This window comes from Ambystoma mexicanum, chromosome 10, assembly GCF_040938575.1.
Source record: "Ambystoma mexicanum isolate Mex_15411 chromosome 10, UKY_AmexF1_1, whole genome shotgun sequence".
Classification (NCBI taxonomy): domain Eukaryota; kingdom Metazoa; phylum Chordata; class Amphibia; order Caudata; family Ambystomatidae; genus Ambystoma; species Ambystoma mexicanum.
This window is the reverse complement of record NC_090932.1, coordinates 65,994,853-66,011,825: the sequence shown is the minus strand read 5'-3', so window position 1 is coordinate 66,011,825 and position 16,973 is coordinate 65,994,853. Positions and strand designations below refer to the sequence as shown.

At 45.7% G+C, this 16,973-nt stretch overlaps 1 protein-coding gene across 1 annotated transcript in view; it reads left to right on the top strand.

Moving 5' to 3' along the window:
* The window catches only part of LOC138492813 (tenascin-X-like), a 759,772-nt gene that overhangs the window by 395,469 nt on the left and 347,330 nt on the right, over window positions 1-16,973 (top strand). The window contains exon 20 of the mRNA XM_069620166.1: window positions 5,234-5,491. Within this exon, the coding sequence (XP_069476267.1) occupies window positions 5,234-5,491 (258 nt within the window). The remainder of the gene's footprint in view (window positions 1-5,233; window positions 5,492-16,973) is intronic.

The window sequence follows — 16,973 nt, the reverse complement described above, 5'->3', positions numbered from 1 at the left end:
TGTTTTCTATGAGGGAGGGTGCATGCAGGAGAGTGGTGAGAGGTAGTAAAAGGGTGGTGCGGCAGGGCGCGCGAAGTTCATAATTAGTTGTAAGAACTAATAGCAGCAATTTGAAGAGGGACCCGTTGAACTTCGAAAACCAATGAGAGTGCAGAGGTTGTGGATAGGTGGGAGAAGAGAGTAGAAGATTGTAAAGAGTCTGAGTGGCATCATCTGAGACTTTTGTCAAGTGAAGCAAAGATATGTAGAGGGAGACATATGAGAAGGTTCGCCCAGCAGTCGACTTGGCCCAGTAGCAAAGTGGAGAATATTTTATTTGGGTGGTAGGAAAGGAGAGTATGGAGCATCCTGATGTTTAGCATGTGCACGCTTGCAGTGGGTGGCAGTGGAGGAGATGACATGTATTTATTTATTTTTTAATTTTTTAAATTTTGTAGTTAATTATATGCCAGGAGTAACAATGCTCTTTTGATCACAAAGGAACGTACAATAGGTAAGAAATCAGATTTGACAGGAAGCAGTGAGCTTCTTGAAATTTGGTGAGTTTGGTGATTTTGACTAGGTTGTGGAGGGGAGTAAATGGGACAGTCATCAGAGACAATACATACGTGGACATACATAGATTAAGGACACCAAACATTAGACAGGCATGCAGTACGGCCAGCTGTGCTCGTGATGTGATCATGATGAATGAAGTGCTAGAGTGGAAGCAGAGGAAGTGAGAGGCAGAGGCAGGTTAGAGGGGAGGGAAATGTAAGATAGCAGGCAGTTGAGAGGTAGGTTAAGAAGATAACTCGGAAGTAAGGGGGCAGGCTTTTAGTTTTGTTTAAAGCAAATCCATGTGTACAGTTTCAAAGAGAATTCCATGCAACTGGAGCTAGAAGAGAGAAGGATCAGATGTCAGCGGAAGCACAGGAGGGCGAGCAACCACGAGGGTAGTCGAGGAGGCAGAGCAGAGATTACAAGAAGGCTTGTAGGGTTAGATTGAGGAGGATAGATAGTGTACTGCTGTACCATGACTAGATTTGTGAAACAGAAGAAGAAATTTGAATCTGGCCCTGTTTTCCATCATCAGCCAATAAGCTTGGTGACAGTACAAGGAATTAGGAGCTCAACGAGAGTCCTCGTAATGAAGTTAATGATCTTGTCGAGAGAACACACAGCATAATTGGGGAGACCAAAGAGGATGCTGACACAGTACTCCAGTTTAGAGAAGGCAAGCATAGTTAATAGATGCTTTGTGGTGTTGAAGGGAAGGAGTTGACTGAATTTCCCAATATTTAGTAGGTTAGAACGTGCTGCTGTTGAGGTTTTGGAGATGGAAATAGAGAAGGTATGAGAAGGGTCATAGATAATGGTGAGGGTTCTTGCAGGAAAAGAGTAGGGGAGAGTGTGAGGTGGGAACTGGTTAGGCACGGGAAGAGATGAGAGAACACATTTGGCAGTGAAAAACAACACCTTTGTTTTGGTAGAGTTTAACATTGGAGAGTGCAAAGCCATCCAATATTTAATGGCAGAGAAACAGTTGGAAATGTTGATAGAGAGATCAAAGGAGAGTTCAGGAAAACAGAAGAAGATTTGGGTGTTGTCCACAAAGAGTTGGTACAGTAACCCGATGCAGGAGATTAGTGCCCCAAGAACAGAGCTGTAGACAGTAGAGAGGAGTGGATCCAAGAAAGAGCCTTGTGGAACACCAACAGTTAGAGGGCTGAGTTGATAGATTTTGTTGCTCCAGGAGATAGAGAATTGGCGATGTTCCTTCTAGGATACAATCCAGGCAAGGGCTTGATCCCGAATCCCAAGAAGAAAGAGAGTTTTAAGAGGATCAGAGTGATCGATAGTGTCAAATGCAGTAGACAGGTCAAAGAGAATTAGGATAGAGAATAGGTTGGAGTGTTTAGCAGAGGGGATAAAGTTGGACACATTCATGAGAGCAGTTTCTGTGGAGTGTCAGGAGTGGAAATCTGCTTGCAGGGGTTCTCGAAGATTGTGGATGTTGATGACATTGGTAAGACAGTTGAACACAACCCTTTCAAACACTTTAGAATAGAGTGGAAGGCGAGACATAGGGTGAAAGTTAGCCTGTAGATTCGGATCAGGCCTTTGCTCTTTTAGGAGATAGCTGACCATGAGTCTTTTGTAAATAGAGGCAAAGTAAGCGTATTCAAAAGACAGGTTAAAGAGTTCAGCAAGGTGAAAGGCCACTAAATGGGCAATAGGAGTGTCTGGCTGAGGAGCAAGAGGGTCTGATGGGGCACAAGAGGGGTTAGCCTTCATCAGTAGATATACCACTTTGTCAGTATTAGTGTGACTAAAGGGGGAGATAGCAGGAATTGAGGCAGGACGAGAGTAGGTGTCTGAGGCATCCACCTCTGCCAGTCAGTTGAAGAGAGTGAATGAAGGATTGTCTGGAGTCATGTAGGGCCACCAGAGTGTCAGTGTCAGATGCAGAAATCCAGGTTTCAGTGATAGCAAGACGGTCTAGAGGAGGAGATCTGGAGTGAAAGTATTCAGTGATAAAGAACATTGTGTTTCATACAGACTGAGCATTCCAGAGTGCAATATTCAGTTGATGCTTTAAGGAAGAGTAGAGAAGTTGGGTGTCAGAGGAAGGGGGGCAAGATGAATAGGTGTTAGGGGAGGTATGGTTAGCTTGTCGGCTTTGTTGGAAGTAGGGGGATGAGAGATGGAGTAGTGGGAGTTTCAAGATGTAAGGAGGGCGTTGTAGTGTGATTGGAGAAAGCGTAGGGAGAGGTGAGTGGGAGGAGCAGCAGGAGAAACAGGAGTGGATGGATTATAGGTGTGCACTGTATTGTGGAGAGACAGCACTGTAATTAGGAAGCATGGGGTACTCACAGGAGCAGCAGAGAGGGAGGCATGAGCTTGGGCTGTTTCAATGGTTGATGACTGTGGAACCTAAATTTGAGAGTTTTGGAAAGTTTTGTAGCCTCAAAGTAGCTGGTTACCCAGTTGAAGACCACCCGCCCTGAAATGTTAGCATGGAAAGGGTGAACATGTACAGGTTAATAATAGGCAGGGTTTTTCAGATCAGCAGTGGGATTTTTAGGATGGGGAGAACAGAAGCCACTTTATTATCATGTGATTAGAGAACGAGCAGTTGCAGAGAGATGACAGATAAGACCATATTAAACTCTAAATTACATGGTTGTTATATTTCCAGAGAATGGGAGCCAAATCAGTGGATGTGGTTGGTGAAAATTATTAGAAGCAAGCTAGGGTGCAGGTGAGAGGTGACAGAGAGAATGAGGTATTAGGAGAGAGGGAGGGGAGGGTGGAAAGGCTGTCCCATTATGTAACTTTCCTACAATTTGGAAAAGTACAGTATTTTGTTCAAGTAAAATGTATGCAATGCAGTTAAACATAATACGATTTGGTATATGGCTGATGAATTGCAAAAATTAGTCGTAAACTTCTCTTAAATATAAAATATTGAAACAGTCTGAAAAGTATACATTTGTGGTATTTCTCCCCAAATCGATTTGAGGAGTATTTTCCAGTTGATTGAATTTAACAAATAGCAAAGTGTTTCCTTTTAAGCAACTCAATTTATTTTTGTAACATATAGGTTAATTGCCTTAAGACACAATTCGTTTGTGTCATAAACTCATTGTCTTGTTTTAAGAATCGCTTCAGATTGTCTTTTACAAAATCCCATTCGGTTTTGAAAAAGGGTGGGATTCATAATTAGTCACTAAAGAGAATTTTACGAATTAAACTTCCGTTTTGGTTGTTAGTGCATTAAATTCACCCAGCCCATGATGTGTTAGCCTGAACAAAATATAAAAATTATAAAAAGATAAATGGTAAACAAGAAAAAGGATTTAAAATAAGTCTACATTACAATTGAAAGTGTGTCCAATTTCCCTTGCTTGAAATGTTTTAAACACACTTTTACCTTATCGACAATGTTTCCCATACTTGAGTCACCTTTCAATACATTCACCCCTGAAGCAGTGTTTCCTGTTACGCCACCATTTTCAAGCAATACCTTCCCTCTTCAAATATGATTACATTCAAATAGAATGCCCAAATAAATCATGTTGTCATTTAATATTCCCACTACTTAGATCTCAGGGGATTTTTTACTACCTTAGTTTAATTTGGTCTCAACTTTATTGAAGGGAAAGGCAATTTGTGCTGGAGGCTACCTGTACATCCATATAGATCTTGCGCTGCCTGTAAGTTATTGCCAGGCCTGGGCCAAAGTTATGATGGGGTAGCCAGATTTAAGAGTTCCAATTATAAGTCCCTGAACAAAGCTATTTTTATTGATGTTAACTGGATCCCAGATTTCAGCAAAGGTACACCTTACATTTATTAGAAAAAGTATTTTAAGAGGCAATTAACAAGTGGGGCTGGTGTACTAACTATACCCACCTTTAGAAAATAAAGGGATATGATGCTGTGTGCCATGTGGTGCATCGTTATAGGAGGACCCAGCCATACTTGTTATTGTGCCCAGATCCTGCAATAAGGCAATTTCTACTGCAGCTACTGACACACCAATTACCAGTCCTGGCTGTCCACAGACGGAGATGGGCATAGTTGCTAAGGTATGTCGTATCTGTGGGCTGCCTGACAAAGCTGAAACTGCTAGGTATATGCTTACCCAGTGTCTGCAACCAGGCCCTATATATATGACTAACCTTGTGAGCCTCGTTCACAGGTATGAGGCTATTGTAGCCAAATCTTTTTGGGATTACTGCCTAAATATGCTCAACAATTCTTCACAAATTGCCTTATATCAGGTTTGGTTACAGGTGAAGAAACTATTATTACTGTCACAGCTGCCCGATAAGGTAATCATTTCAGGATGAGGTATTCGTAAGGGGAGCTAAGTTATCCTCAAAATATTTAAGGGTTTGTAACAAATTAGGGGTGGAGAGATGGCTGCGGCAATATTGAATTTAACTCCACCAAGTTTGATGTTTCTAAATTAACAGTTTTATTCTAGCAATGTTTAATGTTCAATATTAGATTTTGGAAACGTTCGTAAAATTACATCTGAAATCTGAAATGAATTGTATCGATTTTATGGATGTGTATTGCATTCAATTTTATTAAATGTTTTCTTTTGTGCAAAGTTCAATCTGAACTAATCACAATAAAAAATGTTATTATTTATTAAATTTGAGAATATATAAATGCTGTTTCTATCTTTCATGTTCTGTTGTCAATTAAATGCAAAGCAACATTCTGTCTTTCATTGCAGTACCAAATGTGATCACAGAGGTCGATGTCATCAACGTGTCCGTCGACTCCGTGTCTCTGACCTGGCCTCCACCCAATGGCAACAGAAGCTTTTATGTGGTAAATATATCAGGGGATCCTGCCGGAGTTGTGATTGTGGATCTTGAAGCAGTGTCGATCCCTCATCTGATACCTGGAAATCTCTACACATTCCATGTCTCAGCGCTCTCTGGAGATCAAGCTTTGCAGGGAGCTGGCAGCTCAGTTAGTACGTACACAGGTAAGCAACTTTTCAAGTGAAACTGTGCAGTGTTTATTGCTAATACCCCTTTGGGCTAAGGCACGTTCACGATGATGTCTACAGGTTTTTAAGATGGGCAACGGAGATACATTGATATGGCAGCCTTGACTGCATGCAAAGGAACGTTAACATTCACAGTAGATGTGTGTTGGAACGCACATCAAAATGATGGCGTGTGGTTGATTTCTCACTCTTTGCTTCTATCATCTGAAAAATTATGTGTTGTTACTGTACGTAAATTCATACATCTGACCAAGGGCATGGTACCTCCAGTTTCCTTAGCATACCAGTTTATCAAAGGCAAGGAAAACTGGTATCTGTCTGTCCACTCCCTAAAATGCTTGTTCAACTCATAATGCATATTTGGAGAGAGCGGCAATAAGAGAATGTCAATGGATGTAAGAGTAAACGCCACATCCCAAGAACTTCCCGGGTCATCTCCTTTATTTGACCAATCTACGAAGTTTGGCTAGCGCTGGACATTTTTCAAAAGCCACTGTATCTGAGTTAGAGGCTAGTAAAAGATATTCCATTTCAGATACATTTGGATTTGAGAGTGGGCAAATTCATCAGGAGTTTAAATAAGAAGGCTATTAGGATGAGATTGCAGGGGTAGACCGGGAACCACAACAGACCCTGGAAATAATTCTCCAAGTGTTCCCATATTACTCATTTTCAGCCACCCTTTTCCTATGAGAACATTTGGAAATAAAATAGGTTACCACACAAAAGAGGCCCAGGGAGCTGAGGCCTACTGGTACATCCCCATTGTTCCCTACAGACCAGTCAACCCCTGCAAGAATGTTCTCCAAAGAGGACACCCTCAGGTAAAGCCTGCAACAATCTGAGCACAGATGAATAGTGAATACCCAGTGGGTTATAACACTCCACCTGCAAGTTGAATAACATTGGTGATATAATTGAACACTGGATGCAAACTGACCCTTTGTTACTACTGTACACAGACTTTTACAATACTAACCCAGGGCAGGAAACATCTAAAATCCTTCATAAATCTGGGTATAGTAGGCATATTAAACTTCTATTTCTTGTAGTGGCAGTCACATATTTCGAACTGCCGCCTATGAGAGCAGTGTTTACAAAGAAAGGTTCTCAACTCAATACATAGGAGATTCAAGGTCATCCATAATGTTTACAGAGAAGAAGAATCTGCAAAGTAAACCTTTTAAAATTCTTATTCTGAATTATCAAAATTCTAGTTGAACAAAAATCAAACAGTGTACTACATAGATCACAGCACAAAACAAAGATCAAATAGAGTCCTTTGCCATGATCTGGAGAGCCCTATCAACCAATCATTCCTCTGTTCAAAAACCAACTTAGCACATTCATTCCTTGTTAAATTAAAACATCCTCTCAATTTATATTGGCCACATAGTGAGTTCAACATTTCTGACTTATCCCAGTGGTAGAGTGGGCATCAATCTTCACAACTCCTCTATAACAATGTGTGTCCCTGTGATGAATCCAATTGAGTCATCATGGATTCCCCATTGGTGACTTCCTCCCCTGTGGCCAGGAGATGGCAGCCATTACCTGATCCTGACCCTGGGGGTGCTTTTATGAGGGAGGATCACATGGGGGAGACAACTACGGGGGAATTGACTCCATAGGCCAAGATGCTGTATCCCCCCTTTTCCCATGAGGAAGACCACAGATACTCGAGTTCTTAATGGCCAATTGTCATTCTAGTTAGGCCTCCACCTTTGGCCCAAACACCAATAACCCACAGATATCACCTTTTGTTTTTAATGTGTCTTTATGTGAAATCCTCGAGAGAAACCATTTAAGAGTTAAATGTCCAATGATATCCATGGACCCCAACTTCCAAAATCACTCAGGTACTGAGAGGAGGAGGGTGAGAGAGTTTGTGCAAAATGACAGGTGCTCAAAGTACAACATTCAGACTAGTTGTTTTTCCACACGTTCAGTTCGCAATACATTTAAAGAAGGCACCCACCCTATCAAGTTGAGCAGTTGAGGAGGAGATGTTGCTGCCCAGGCTGAGGCTCACAAACGCGAGGCACTCAACGGAGCTGGTGAAATGGAGAAGACTGCTGGGAAAGGAGGAGAAGCACTGCGTGTGAGCAAGAACACTGGGAGCCGCAGCAGAGCTCCAGGAGGTGGGGCCGCTCAACATGACAGCGTTCTCCAGCCCGGGCCAAGAAGGAAGTCTGACGTGTGACAGTGGAGCCACATAGGATGCCGGAAGAACGTCTGCACACTCCAAACTGGAAGGCGGTGAATGAACCACATTGCAGAGGTGCGAGCAGCATCAGAGACAGTGAATAGTACAAGATTGCTGATGCAGAAAATACACAAAGTTTGTTTAAATGCAGTCAAGAAAAAGAGAGAATTCAGCACCCAATAAGAAGAATATTTGAATTCAGACAAGGCAAAGCACAAAGACCAAGTTTGTTTGAATGCAGAGAAGATTAAGAATACATTCAACAAGCAATAAGAAGAATGTTTGAAGGCAGATAAGACAAATTATAAAGGCAAACCCCAATCAAGTATAGATCTCTGAGATGCCAATGTGGGGAGAAGTTTGAAAAAGTGTTACCAAAGGCAAATATACTAAGTACCTCACGGTATATGCTGTTGTGGTATAACCAAAGTACTGTGATAACCAAAGAATTGTGAAACACATAAGAAAAGTCCTGGCAGGAGAGTGCATCAGGCAGCTGAAATTGTATAAAGATTCCTGGCAGGGGAGTATACCAGGGAATCTCAAAATCCTAAAGAAACATTTTGGCAGGCGAGTACACCAGGCAGCTGAAATTGATGAAGATGCCTTGCAGGGGAGTATACCAGGCGATCTGCAAAGTTATCAAAATGACTACAGAAAGACTGTTACAAACCGTATTGTTTAAACAAGAACTTTGTGAGTCCATGTGAGTTCATGTGAGACACAAAGGAACTTTTAGCTAAAAGAGACATTTTTTCCATCATATCTAAAAATCCAGGGAAAGGGGACCACTATCTGAATCCAAGGATCTTTACCTTGGAGAACATTTTCTTAGGAGTCATCCTTTTGCTTCATTTTTTAACACGTGTTTCCAACATCAACATAAAGACATTTCCTTGCACCTTTTGTTTTTGTTTGTAGTGTGAGGGTCAGGATGAGGAGCTTTGGACACAAGGATGGATTACTTCGATAACTGACATCCTGATGCAGAAAACCCATTAGCTTTAGTTTCTAGGCGGGGACGTTCCTCTGTAGAATAGGTCTAGAGAGGTATTTTCCCAACCCCTTTTTGTTTAATGAAATGTGAATATGACAACTTTGTGTGCAGTTTTCATTTCGGACCCCTCACAGTCCCACACAGTAGTGAACTTCCAATGCACGTTTAGTCCAACATTCAAATATTCACTTATTCAATTCAGTCTTTATCAGGGAAGGGGCTCTCTGGATATCATTCAAGACCTCAATATCCTTTTCTGTTTATTCTGACATATTCTAAGAAAATATAATAAAAATGCTGCTTAGTTCACTGCAGTTCTTATGTTCTGAAATTAGTAAATGCTGCATTGTTATAGAGGAACTGGAGGAATGACTGTTTGAGAGTGTTTTCCGGATCATATCAAAATGCCATATTGGATTTTTTTTGTGTTGTGATGAGTGGATTAGATTCATTGATTTATGTACAAACAGAATTCAGAATACAATTTTTGAAAGTTTTATTTTAGAGTTTCCTCTTCTTTGTAATCATTTATGGGAGCAGTGGCAGTTGTAACATAATCGATCATAAGTTTTTTTAGGTGTACTCTCTAAAGTCAACCATATTGCAAACACCACATTGCCTTGGCTCTCTCCACCTGTAGATGGAGATGATGACTCATTGGACTGGCTGAAGGAAACTGGGTTATGTTCATCCCTGACCCTGGTGGGGGAAATTCCATAGACACTGGAAGGCCGTTGCCAGTTTTCTCTTCAACCACATCTTCCAGTAATGTCTGTGTGCCTTCTATTTCCTGCCTGTCGCTTTTCAAGCCCTCAAGTGGTATAATGTCCTAAAACATATTTCAATCAGCTGTATTTTTTGCCACAGCTCCTGTGATGAATGATCATTAGTGGGGTTGTGATGCTGGAAATGCCTTATGGAGGGACAGTGCCTCCTAGGCCTGGTACTACCACCTCTGTGCGTGTATTCTGTATGTGTTCTGCCACTGAGGTCCAGCTTGGACCACTGGCAGTGCAGATCTTCATTGTATCTTTTGGTGCACAGCACCAAATTGGATATCCTTTTGGCACCCATGGGTGGGTGTACACCCTTGTAGCCCTTATGTGTGTTTTTGGGCATCGGTGTGTTGCCCACAGAGCGGGGTATGGCCTGGTGGCAGCTACATGCTGACTTGGCAGTGGCTCTGAGTGTCCTCCCTTTTTGGGATACCCAGTCCCTTCATAAGAATCAATGGATTCCCACACAAAGGCAAGATGGTCACTGTGGCCTCTTAGTTTCTATTGCCTTTTACCTTGTTTACCAAAGTCCTGGGAAGCCCTATCTCTGTTCCTTTCCTCCTGAGCGGCTATTGGGTGGAAACACAATATATGTCTCTGTTCCTTCCCTTTCCTCCTGACTGGCTGTAGGGTGGAAATACCAAATGTGGTTCTGGGTTGACCCCTGTCAGACTGACTGGAGCCAGGGGCTGTGTGTTGTGGGTACACCGTAGGGGTGGTACCTGTGTGAATGGAGTTCAGAGTCAACTTACATTCTCTGTTGTGGGTGTCTGAATTCTGAGTGCGCGACACAATGACTGTGACAGCCCTGCCTGAAACTGACATGAATGCAGTGTAGTGTGCTTAAAGGCTGGGTGCTTACCCAAATCCACATTATTTGTTATGTGTGTCTGGGTGGTGTGAATGGCCTGACTGCCTGTGAGCCTGATTGGCTGCCTGCCTGCATGAATGCCCTACTGTGTGATTGGCTGACTGAGCCTGGCTCAGCCAGAGTGAATGCGGGACAGATTTGTATATCTGGGGCCTCTCACTTGCCAATTTGTTCAGAAGCTGAAGTTGAAGCTTAGAAAGAAAAAGCTGTTCCTTGAAGCCCAGCTGGAGGAGAGGTCTGCTGCTGCAATTTCTTCAATGTAATCCGAAAGCTGCTGTGTCTCCCAAGGACTGATCCAGAGAGGACCAGCAAAGGAGACCTCTTTTAAGCTATGAGGAACATCGTGCAGACCTGATGCTTTTCATCCAAAGTACCCTGGAAGCCAGTCCTGTGTGCCTACCGTCCGGAGAAGGGGTCTTTGTGAGTCCTGAAGAGGAGTGCCCAGACATCTCAAGTCAGAAAAGTCCATTGGTGTCACCCAGGGTCCGCAGGTGCATTTCATGACCGTTGGAAGCCCTGTTGCAGTCTGGCATAGTGCGGCTGGACACAAAGAGCTGCAAAAGTTCCAAACTTCCTGTAACATTTCAAAAGACATCCTTGCCATCATCACTGACCACTTTTTCCCACCGGAGAGAGTCCACAGTCGCTGGGGGCAGAGGAATGTCCGTCGTTGGGTTTCCAACCGCCAGAAGCAAGCGAAAATGTCCCAGTGGTCCACACTTGGTCTACTCCAGTGGTCGAGTACAGGTTGCCAGAAGCTGTCAAGATATCTGTGCTTTGGCTGCAGCACCGTAGAACTGAAAGTCAGATAACCGTGTAAATCCAAAACCCAACACCAAATTTGACCTATGCAACCGTCGCCATCAGAAGTCATCGAAGGGTCCCAGGGGTCTTATCTTCATGTGCCAAGCCTTTCATGAGACCACAGCAAGTTTCACAGGATTCCTACAGTTGGATAAATCGTCGACCAAAGGAGAGCGAAGCGAAGAGCCAAACTACTGCCCTTTCGAAAGACTTTGGTTCCTTTTTATTCATGGACTCAGTATCTCAGTGGCTCTTTCTTCCAAGTGGGGTACATCCTCGGAGTGAACAGTCGAGTGAAACCGAGAAAATCTGCCACTTCGCCTGTTAAGGCACCAAAGGTACTGTGACGAGGAAGAGCATCTTCTAGCCAGAGGAATCATTCAGGGTCCTATATTTGTCTTTGATCCTGTTCTCATGTGGCTTCTCAGGTACCTTCCGGTGGTAGAACCTTTTAAAAGAAAGTACAAGGTTATTGAGCATTATTGGACTGGGCTGTAAAAGACAATGGGGGTCATTACGACCCAGGCGCTAATTGCGCCAACTTTACCACCATGGTGTAAACTATGTTTACACCATGGTGGATGGCGGATTTACCGCCCCATTCCAAGGTGAGTGGGGCGGTAAATCCCCATTTCCCATTTTCCCTTCCCCATTCCCATTTTTGCCCCATAGGGCATAATGGGAGTGGGGAAGGCGCTAATTACGCAATTAGCATCATGGCAGGTTAGCGCCATGGATTTTAAGAGCAGCCGTTAAAATCAGAATAAGCGTTAAGGGTTAACGACGGCGTTAACCCTTAACGCCTGGGTCGTAATGAGGCCCAATATAAGTTACTCCCTAATGTTTCCATTACAGGTTGCCCAGGTGAGGGTATCCTCACACACAATTGTGTATCTAGTCTAAAGAAAGCATTCTGTCACTGTTCACAACTAACCTGTCTTTCTTCCCTATTCTTTGTTAGTACACCTTATTAAAGAATTCACGTCAGTTTAAAACTGTCTGCAGTTAGTGTGTTTCTTACTGGATTTAAGCATTGTGTGGTACCACATATAATGTATATATATTGGCCATTCTTTGAATAAGCATTTCCATGTACAAAGTGTTATTATATTTATGTTTATGCTTGGGTAGCAAACCTTATTTTATATAAAGAAGCTGTGTTATCACCTAACAAAGTGTGTGGACATTCTTTGTGGGGACTTGGGGAAACACTGTACTTAAGAACCAGCCTGCATCGACTGCTAAAAGCTTAAGCCTGGTTGCTCGTCCATTGCTACCAAATTGAGAGCCCTGACTGGGGTGCTCTGTGCCTTCACCCTAGCATCTAGAGGGCAGAAGTACAGATACCCCCCTCCAGTCTTTACACTGGTGGTACAGCGGTGAGATCACTGGTTTTAAGACTCAGTTCCTCATTGCGAGGTTGTCAGTAACCCGCCGGTGCCACCAGCGGGTTGCCGCCAACCCTGTAAAACCGTATCCAGCACCTGACTTCCCAGTGCCACCGGGATATTACAAGTCCCGGCGGCACGGAAATCAGGCACCGGATTATGTAATTCCCCATTCCCATGGAGTCCCATGGGCCTCCATGGGAATGGAGACTCGGAAGCACCGGCACTGTTGCTCATGGTGCCTGTGCTTCCATTGTGACTCTGCCTGCCGGGGACACTGCGCCCAGCAGACTGGACCTGTCAGGCACAGCAGCCCTGGCAGGCAGTGTGGGGGTCCTTAAACAAGGGTGCCAGTGAGTTTACTGACACGCTTGTAATGAGGCCCTCAGTGTTAAACCTAGCTACTACAAAATATTCACACTTCTTTATTGATTTAGAGTTCTATTAGTGTATATGGATAACTACACTACAAACAATGGAAACCATTGTTTGAGGAACACTTATTAGCGTTCCTTGGAAACTCTTGCAAGCTACACTCTCCCACTATTATCCTGGGAGATTTTAATCTCTGGGAACAAGCCTACGGATTGTGAGGTTATATCTCTTATGGAGTCTCCGCACACTGTAGATTTTCGTCAACAAATTAAGGCCCCTACACGAAGGCCGTTGGCAAAGGCCGACGCCGATCTCTGCAGCTCCGCTGCGAGGGCCTCACGCCAGGAACCCCCCCAGGAACCACAGCTGCAGCCCCCACCCCGCCGCCATTGGGATGCACGCGGCCCGGCCCGTGGTGCACATGGAGGAGCAGAGCCCCTCCCACACAGCGAGACTCCGCACAGCTGGTCCCAGCACAGCTGATCTGCCTGCCGCGCCCGCCAGCCCCTCCTCTCCTGCTTTAAAGGGAGAGGAGGCAGACCGGCAGGCGAAGCCGCAGTCTGGCGAAGGCCGTTGGCAAAGGCCGACGCCGCTCTCTGCAGCTCCGCTGCGAGGGCCTCACGCCAGGAACCCCCCCAGGAACCACAGCTGCAGCCCCCACCCCGCCGCCATTGGGATGCACGCGGCCCGGCCCGCGGTGCACATGGAGGAGCAGAGCCCCTCCCACACAGCGAGACTCCGCACAGCTGGTCCCAGCACAGCTGATCTGCCTGCCGCGCCCGCCAGCCCCTCCTCTCCTGCTTTAAAGGGAGAGGAGGCAGACCGGCAGGCAAAGCCGCAGTCTGGCGAAGGCCGTTGGCAAAGGCCGACGCCGCTCTCTGCAGCTCTCCGCTGCTCGACGGCGCGCAAGGCGCTATTATGCTGCCCCACACAAGGTAAGGCCACTTGCCTTAATATCTGCATCTCCCCCCCATCATGGGGGAAGGCCCTCCCTACTACTTTGCGCACAGTGCCGTGCAGCTTCAGAAACGCACGACTCCGGTCGCGCACCCGCCCCACTATCACCTACACCCCGAATATAGTAGACCGTAACCTAAAGGTAGGTCTCAGATGTTTGCCGCCGTCACGCAGGCACAACTCTAACTCGACCTACCTGGATGACACTCTTGTGCCCCACAGGCCTGCCTGCACCATGGCACCATTGTACACTGAAGCCATTGCACCTCATCTCCGCCCAAACTCATCAGACGCCCAAATCAAAAGGCCCATTACTAACACTGTCGCGGAACTACCATCCACGCCCAGGCCAAATGATGCTTACAAGCCCAATGTTGCCACTACTGTCTCTGCTGCACTTATACCTCATGTGGATTATGTACCGCCTGTTATGCCTAGTGATGCCCCCATGCCAAATGTTGATATTGTTGACACTGTTGATACTGCTGCCCTTATGCCCAATGTTGTTTCTGCATTGCCTGTTATGCCTAGTGATGCCCCCATGCCAAATGTAGATATTGTTGACACTGTTGATACTGCTGCCCTTATGCCCAATGTTGTTTCTGCATTGCCTGTTATGCCTAGTGCTGACACCACAACCAAGTCTAAAAACATACTACCCTCTATCCCTGACCCACCCACTACCCCCCCCAGACCACCCACTTCCATCACACCTCCAACGGTCCACACCCTTAGTTGCGCCCTGCTCAACGCTCGCTCCGTACCTGCCCACGCCCTCGACATCAACGACCTGATCATTAAGGACAATCTCGACCTCCTATTCCTCACAGAAACCTGGCTCAATGAAAGTTCAGGCCCGGCACTATCTCTGGCTATCTGGGTACTCCATATTCAGGAAGGACCGCACCTCTCAGAGAGGTGGTGGCGTGGCCCTCATCGCCAGGGAATCCTTTGCTATTAGGGAAATGGCAGGGCAACTTGACCACAATAGTGACTACCTCCCACTCAAAATTAATGTTTCTCCTAACTGCACCATAACTGTGCACATTGTCTACAGACCTCCGGGTCCTTGCACTGACTTCCATGACACCATCATCTTCGCACTGTCCAACAACATCAAAAAGACTTCCCAGGTCATACTCCTGGGCGACTTCAACCTGGGGCCCAATGACCCCAAGGACCCCCATGCCAAAACCCTCAAGAACGCCCTATCTACCCTGGGCTTTGCGCAATCTGTCTCTGACTCCACCCACATCAAAGGGCGCACCCTCGACTGGATCAGTCAACATAGCTGCTCACTACTTGTCACGGAAAACACGCCCATCCCATGGTCTGACCACCATTACATCCAATTCAACCTTCGCACCAAAAAACAGACCAACTCACCTCCCGCCCCTTGCCCAGCTACTCTCGCCAGGAGCTCCCGCCAGCTCACAGTCGAGAATTTAGCACCCTACTTCCGCAACCCGGCCTTGCAGGCCCCATTCTCCAACAACCCAGAAACCCTAGCCAACACTTTCAAAGAAGTCATCACCCAAGCAGTTGACGCCGTTGCGCCACCGACCCTCAAAAAAGCCAAGAAAACCAAACACGCTAATTCATGGTTCTCCAAAGAACTCCTTGAACAACGTGCGCAAAAGAGGACTGCCCTCTCCACCTGGAAAGCTAACCCTTCAGAAACCACCAAAAATGCGTTCAAAGTCATCTCTAAATCCTACAAAACTAACATCACCCTAGCTAAAGCTGCCTCCTTCAACGCTAGGATCTATGACGCCAAATCGGGGTCAAAGGAAATCTTCACCATATTCAGGGAACTGGAAAAACCATCCTCTCCTCCTCCCGCTCTTATCAAAGATGACAACTGGTGCAATAGCATTCAATCCGCAATGCTAGACAAGCTTAACACTCTTCAAACTAAAATTCGTGGCCACCAAAAAGCCCTTTCCCGCCTCATAGCTAACCTGCATAGTCAACCCACCACACCCTCCACCACTAATCCCTCTCCATCTTTTGACTTCAAAGATATTACTGAGCACGAAGTCATCGCCCTGCTCAAGTTCATCAAACCTTCCAACTGTAAGGGAGATGCTTGTCCAGCTAGTCTCATTAAAGACTCAGCACAGATCCTAGCTCCATTTCTCACAGCATTCATTAATTCATCCTTCCAGTCCGGCCACGTTCCAACGGGACTTAAGGAGGCCTGGGTACGCCCACTCCTCAAAAAACCCTCGCTGGACCCAACGATCCTGGGGAACTATCGACCTATCACCACTGTACCCTTCCTGCTGAAAATCCTGGACAAGGCAGCTTACCTGCAAGTCCAAAAGTTCCTTGAAGAAAACCGTCTCCTCGGCCTGCGGCAATCTGGCTTCCGCCCACGACACGGTACCGAAACGGCTCTCTTGGACCTAAAGAACCAAATGGACGATCTAAGAGATGCAGGGAAACCTGCTCTCCTTCTGCTCCTGGATCTATCCGCCGCCTTTGACCTGGTGGACCACAACACCTTGTGTCACCATCTAGCTACCCAAGCTAACTTTTCCCCCAAAGCTTGCGAATGGATTACCTCCTTCCTCCAAGAAAGGGCCATGAAAGTCTTCTCCGACTCAGCCTGTGCCACCCCTAGCCACATCACCTGCGGTGTGCCTCAGGGCTCATGTATCGCGCCCACGCTTTACAACCTCTTCACGAGGCCACTGTTCAGCATCCTTGACTCCCTGGGCATCTCGTATACAAACTATGCGGATGACACCCAGGTCCTCATCCCACTCACAGGCGATTACCTGGCGGATACTAAAACTCTTACCACCATCTACTCCACTATCCAATCATGGATGGCAGATAACTGGCTATGCCTTAATAGTGAAAAAACCGAACTCCTCCTCATAGGAGCACCTTCCACGTCGGGGAACCTCGGTGAACAGTACACTTCCTTCACTATTGACAACATTCCCATCAAGGTCTCCAAACATGTGAAGACACTCGGAGTCTACCTAGACTCCGACTTGTCAATGGATAGACAGGTCAATGCCATTGCCTCCTCCTCAGCCTATTACTCGAATGTCCTCAACGCTGCCAGACCTT